The 6,022-nt window shown below is 38.4% G+C and overlaps 1 protein-coding gene across 1 annotated transcript; it reads right to left on the bottom strand.

The window, feature by feature from the left end:
• Positions 1–669: 669 nt before the first annotated feature.
• LOC103950075 (CBBY-like protein) lies at positions 670–3,487 on the bottom strand. Its single transcript, XM_009361230.3, has 8 exons — positions 3,043–3,487; positions 2,723–2,793; positions 2,432–2,590; positions 2,011–2,077; positions 1,591–1,686; positions 1,382–1,428; positions 1,194–1,274; positions 670–1,013 (listed from the first exon to the last, which is right to left on the bottom strand). Exons 1-8 carry the CDS (start codon positions 3,361–3,363, stop codon positions 893–895), a joined length of 963 nt encoding a protein of 320 aa, XP_009359505.2. The 5' UTR covers positions 3,364–3,487; the 3' UTR covers positions 670–892.
• Between the last annotated feature and the right edge of the window lie 2,535 nt (positions 3,488–6,022).

Consider the following 6,022-nt stretch of genomic DNA (forward strand, 5'->3'; position numbering starts at 1 on the left):
ATAGGAAGATTTTCCAGAATGCCAGATGCATCCCCCACTTCTCCTCGCAAGATTTAAACACGCAAAACCTTGAATGCAAGCTCGTACCTCATGAGAATATTTTTACCCATGCACAGTAGCGTTCAGTATAACTTCCATGAACTTGATCGCGCACTATGAAGGGGGATTTGGGAGAACTTTCCACTCATCAGATTTATGATCGAAAACTTCAAATCGCCCTGGCTATGTCCTCTCCACTCAATATGACGAGTTCGTTAAAGGAGAGACATATCGCCAAACTCTTTTTTAAGTTTTCGATCCTAAAGAGGTTGGTTGATTAATGTCCAAGTAAGAGAATTGGGTGAAGAAACTTATCATATGTTGCATCCACTCTCCCCGTTATTTCGAGAGTGGTTTCCCGAAGGCATTCAATCTAATCATCTTGATCTTCTGCTGTCATGGTGATTGCACATGGAACATTATTGTATGGAAAACTAGATGAAGTTAAATAATATCTTTGCCAAGTTGGATGATGATGGTTACCGTAAGTTAATTTCGAAGATATTACTTTCTATCAATGAATGTTCTATGCTGTCTCATGTTTAAGTTCAGAATCTTCTAACGGATGTTGTGTTGGCGGGGAATTAGTTTCTGGTGGACTGCTTGGAGATGTTCAGTTGAGGCTACATATCTCACGAGTGGTGGTTCTTCAATTATTTTACAGACAGTTTGGTCTGACATAGCAACAAAACACCTTATTACATTTTCTCTCGAACATTCTAAATATGATCGGATGCATATTTACCGTCATTCGTTTATTATCTTAGTTGAAACCGCAGTCACCATCCAAGATATTGCAGAGGGAGGACATGCGTTGAGTGAAATTTAACCGGTAGGAACACATAAATGTAGGCTAGCTCACGTACTGCTTGAGAAGGCTTCTACAGAATCCCAAGTCAAATCGCTCCTCCGGGGGATCTCCAATGAAGTCAAAGACTGCATCTGCATTCTGAAAGTCTTCTTCGGCTGTGTACCTGAAAAACCAGATGTTTTAAAAGTGAACATGTTTAGCATTTTAATGGCTAGACGTATATGACTAGCGATGATTACACTCAGCTCATGCTAATGAACTTTCTAACAAATTTGATGTATAATCTTGAATATCAAGAAGGAAGAACTCTTGTTCATATAGTAAAATTAATTATATAAGTTACCCGCTTTTCGTTACTATACACTTCATTCCTGCAGCTTTGGCAGCTGCAAGGCCTATGCCGCTGTCCTCGATCACAACACAACTGCAGAAAAGGAAAGACGTTGCTTTTTATCCTAGAAATATGAGGTAGAGAATTCATTTAGAATGTAAAATTTCAGATACATTCTCATTTTCTAGCATCAGAAATACCTCGAAGGATCAACACCAAGAGTGTTAGCCGCCAATACATAGATGGCCTGTCAAGGAGAATGAGTAGACTGTATAGGTTAGTGGCTAATAATCCATATACCTTCATCTGTTTCTAACATTGTCTGAGTGACAAGTGAAACTCAAAGAGAGAAACATGATATTATATGTAAAACAACATGAAATTGACATAAAGAGGGATCAAAGTTTACCGGATCAGGCTTCTTGCGAGGAACGACATCTCCTGCAAATATCTTGATTTTTTCTGCCCGTTCTGGTCCCAGCAAGAATGAAACTATTGCAGAGACCTTGAAATAAAAAAAAGGTGGTTCGAACGTCAATACAGGATCAATCTATGCATCAGTATGTATTATTTCAGTAATAAGAGTAGGATCTCTTGTCTTCAGCCTTCTGCTCTACCCCATAGTTTCAACTTCAGTATATTTGATTAGTAAATCAACAATGCCAATGTGATCAACACCAAATAGGTTTCGAAACACGCAATAGTATATTAGGTTTTGATGATTACTTGTTAGTTCTTGCAGAGATAAGAACCCCAATTGTGGTCATCAGTCACAAAAGGACTAATTACACAAGCAATTAATGAAAATGTGAAACCTGATAAAGCATACCGCCTTCTCATTGGAAGTGCTGCACACAGCAACTTTAACTCCGTCTGCCAAAGCCTGGTCTATCAGCCTGTACAAGTTGATAAGAGAAACTCAGCAACCCTACATCTGAAATTTGAAATTCTATTCAAATAAACGTACTCGTCTACTGTTACCATTATCTTGTCATGTACAAAATTCTAAATGCTAAAGATTCTTATGCAACTGCTACGATTGCTAACGCACAAATCACGATCTACCTAAATACTTTTGATCATAGATGGACTGGAAGACTGATGTTGTCTGTGAAGAATACTAAAACTTCACTGCTAACATAGTTCATTACTTCCAGGTCCAGTAACCCGAAAATGCAAGAGATATGTAGCACACAAAAATCACATAATGAATGCTTCATGCAAAAGCAGAAGATCAGATGGTAACCAACTTTGCAACTCCCGGTCTAAGAGGCAGCAACTTTTTCTCAATAAGGGCCATGAACAACTCCGTCTTTCGCTTGTGCAGTGAAGCTATGAATGCTTTTCGTTGTTCTTCACTCTCCGGAGCTTTTTCTGGCCAACCCGTCTTGTTAAAATAGGCTGTCATCCTGCGAAGACCCGAACCATATATGGATACAAAAACTAAATCAAAGTCTGTTCACCAAACTAGATGTTGGCTCACATTTCATTCATACCAAACAATGCAAAGCTAGCTATAGAATATTTTGAGATACACTTACCTTTCTTTTCCACCTCCAATCTTGAGCAACTCGCCGTATAAATCGACATCCCAAGAAACACCCAGTTCTTTCTGTGCAATCAAGTATGTCATCACGTCACTAACCCATCAAAGTAATTGAGATTCAGGTTTGTCTTTCAATAATTTTCATCAAAATTATAGAAAACACAAATTGAAAGTTCCATTTTCTTTCGAAATTTCGCTGCTTACGAGCTCGCCAAGCAAAAATTCACAGCAACCCCAAAAGCAAGAAAACCAAGTCGTAAAATTTTGATGACAAAAAAGCACTAAGCAGAGGAAAGCAATAGAGAGAAAGTTTACCTCTTTGAAAGTGTCGTTGAAAGAAATGCGGTGCCCGTCCTTCTCTGTATCGACAAGCACGCCATCGCAGTCGAAGAGAAGAGCCGAAGGAAGAGTGGAAGAAGAGGCAGAGCAAGTGACCTCAGAAGTCGATGTTGTTCCAACCCTGCCGCTAAATGGCACCGTTGTTTTTCTAATCAGTATTCTTGTGCCCAACAGTGAAGATTGTAAGACCCTTTCGTGGGATTTGAGGTTGGCAATGGAGGCTGTCTTTTTTTGAGATAGCAAAGGTTTCGTAGAAGATAATGTTGCTAAGGAATGACAGACAGCCATCGACGCCATTTTAGAAACTCTCCCTTCAAAAGTTCAAAGGATTGAGTGATGAAAGTCTCTTGCTTTTGCGGGTTCACTCAACGGTCCTCAACTAACTTATCCACACAGCCTTTCGGCTAGAGTGTGAACCATATGAGGCCCAACTAAAGAGGAAAATTTTAAGATTAGGTCGTGATCGTGGTATGTCCGACCATTAAATATCGACATATCATTTGTATTATTGCTATTGACGATATTTTGATTATATAATTGTCGATATGCTTTCTAAGTAAAATTTTAGTATCCAACAAAAAAAAAAAAGGTGAAAGTTTAATGATGTTATATCGTCTTATTGGGTGGTATGACCTATATTTTTTCTATGTCAAGGAAAATTTTTATTGTCCGACACTTCACCACTTAGCAATGTGACACTATTAAAAAAAAAAAAAACCTAATTGAATTAACGGTTCCCATGATGATAGGGACGAAACTTTTAACGTTGTGCTTAATTTTTAACGGACTTCACCACATAGGTTTAAATACTAATTTTTTTTTACGACGGAAATATCTTCCAACTATCCTATCACCACGAAAACTATTAACTCAACTAAGCCAAAAAAAACAACGGTCGCTTTGTATTTGGTCCCACCTAACCTGGCAAACAAGTGTATTATGTTTCGATCAATTTGTTAAATACAACATGATCCGTTAAAGTAATGTATGTCACAACAGTACCCACTTCACTTGTTAAGAATTCTTATTTACAATAACAAATAATAAATTATTTATTTCTCAAAATAAAATCATACCTTAGTTTTCCAACTCAAGGTGTTAGGACCTAATTCAACCTTGACCTGTTGCAGCAAGGTATAGTAATGGAGTATGGAAGTGATGGTGAAGAAGGGAGCTGAGCTCCTATTTTTTGGAATAATATTTTTTAATTCAATTAACCGTTGGAAGTTTACTACAACCATTTGGCCATATAAAGCCAAACAAACTAAGCTAGATGGCCATTTCAGCACAAAATAACAAAAGCATAACCAATTGTAACTAATCCCATGCTTAATACTAACTCACTTATTAAAAATGTGATTAAGAAAATCACATTGTTTACAGTTCATAACATTTCCCTCCCCTTCAAAAGAAACCTTGTCCACAAGGTTGGCATCAAAATTGGAACTTTGGATAGCTAGCAGTTAATGCATCAAAATCTTTCCAGGTTGCACCATCACTGGTACCCCCTTCCCACTGCACAATAAGTTGAACTCCAGCTGCATTTCCCTTTTTGTACATTCTTCTCTGCAAGATTGCCATAGGCATTTGTTGTTTCAAACCATCATCATGGACAGAGGGCAAGGTAGTGGTAAGCACAATGTCAGGACCCAAATGTTGCTTAAGACAACTAACATGGAAAACTGGATGTAACTTGCAGCCTTCATGGAGTTTTAACTTGTAAGCTAATGAGCCTATCTTCTCCAAAACTTCAAAAAGACCATAGAATCGCGGATGGAGTTTGTGATAAGAATAAGAAGCTAAGGATTGCAACTGATAAAGTATAAGCTTGAGATGAACCAATTACCCCACGACAAATTCTCTCTCAGTTCTGTGCCTGTCAAATTGCACCTTCATTATGTTCCTAGCTTTCTTCGAGTTTGATTCTCTCTCAGTTCTGTGCCTGTCAAATTGCACCTTCATTATGTTCCTAGCTTTCTTCGAGTTTGATTTAAGTAGAGACAAAAGTTTATCCCAGGCTATCAAACTTTGCCCCACCATTTCCACTCTTGTTGTGCCACTCTCATAACCTGCAATGTGAGATGAGGGGTATCCATAAACCAGTTCAAATGGAGTAAACTGTGCAGAAGTATGATAAGAAGTGTTGTAGCTCCACTCAGGTAGCCAATGTAACCATTTCTTAGGTTGTGCACTGGTGAAACATCTCAAATAAGTCTCCAAGCACCTATTGAGAACCTCAGCTTAGCCATCGGTTTGGGGATGGTAACCTGAGCTTAAGTAGAAGGTTGAACCTTGGAGTTTAAATAACTCATTCCAGAAAGAGCTCAAGAAGATAGGGTCCCTGCCACTAACTATAGATGCAGGCATGCCATGTAATTTGAAGACATGGTTCACAAATGCATGAGCCACAATAGAGGCAGTGTAAGGGTGTGCTAATGCCACAAAGTGGGCATACTTGAAAAACCTGTCTACAATCACCAGTATCACAGATTTACCAAAGCACAAATGAAGATTCCCAATGAAATCTATGCTAATGTCTCTCCAAATACCTTGAGGAATGGGCAATGGTTGCAACAAACTTGGAAGAGCAATGGTTTCATATTTATGTTGTTGGCAAACTATGCACTCAAAAACAAATCTTTTCACATTGTTTTTCATGCCTGGCCAATAAAAACTACGTTTAACCCTCTGATATGTCTTAAGAACCCCCTCATGCCCTGAAATGGGTGTGGAATGATGCTCATTGAGAACCTTATCTCTCTAAATCGAAGTGGGATTGAGCACTATTCTTGATTTAGACTTGAGCAACCATTGTCAACATGGTAGTGAGAGGTAGTTGTTGTATCTGTAGCTAAATCTTGCACATTTTGCAGGATCTATTCATTCTTTTCATTGAACCTCCTCAAATCATCAATCCACCCCATATAGGGATATGAAATAGCCTGACAAGTAACAA

The sequence above is a fragment of a genome, unplaced genomic scaffold (assembly GCF_019419815.1).
Source record: "Pyrus x bretschneideri cultivar Hongxiangsu unplaced genomic scaffold, Pyrus_bretschneideri_v1 Contig27, whole genome shotgun sequence".
In the NCBI taxonomy this organism is placed as follows: Eukaryota; Viridiplantae; Streptophyta; class Magnoliopsida; order Rosales; family Rosaceae; genus Pyrus; species Pyrus x bretschneideri.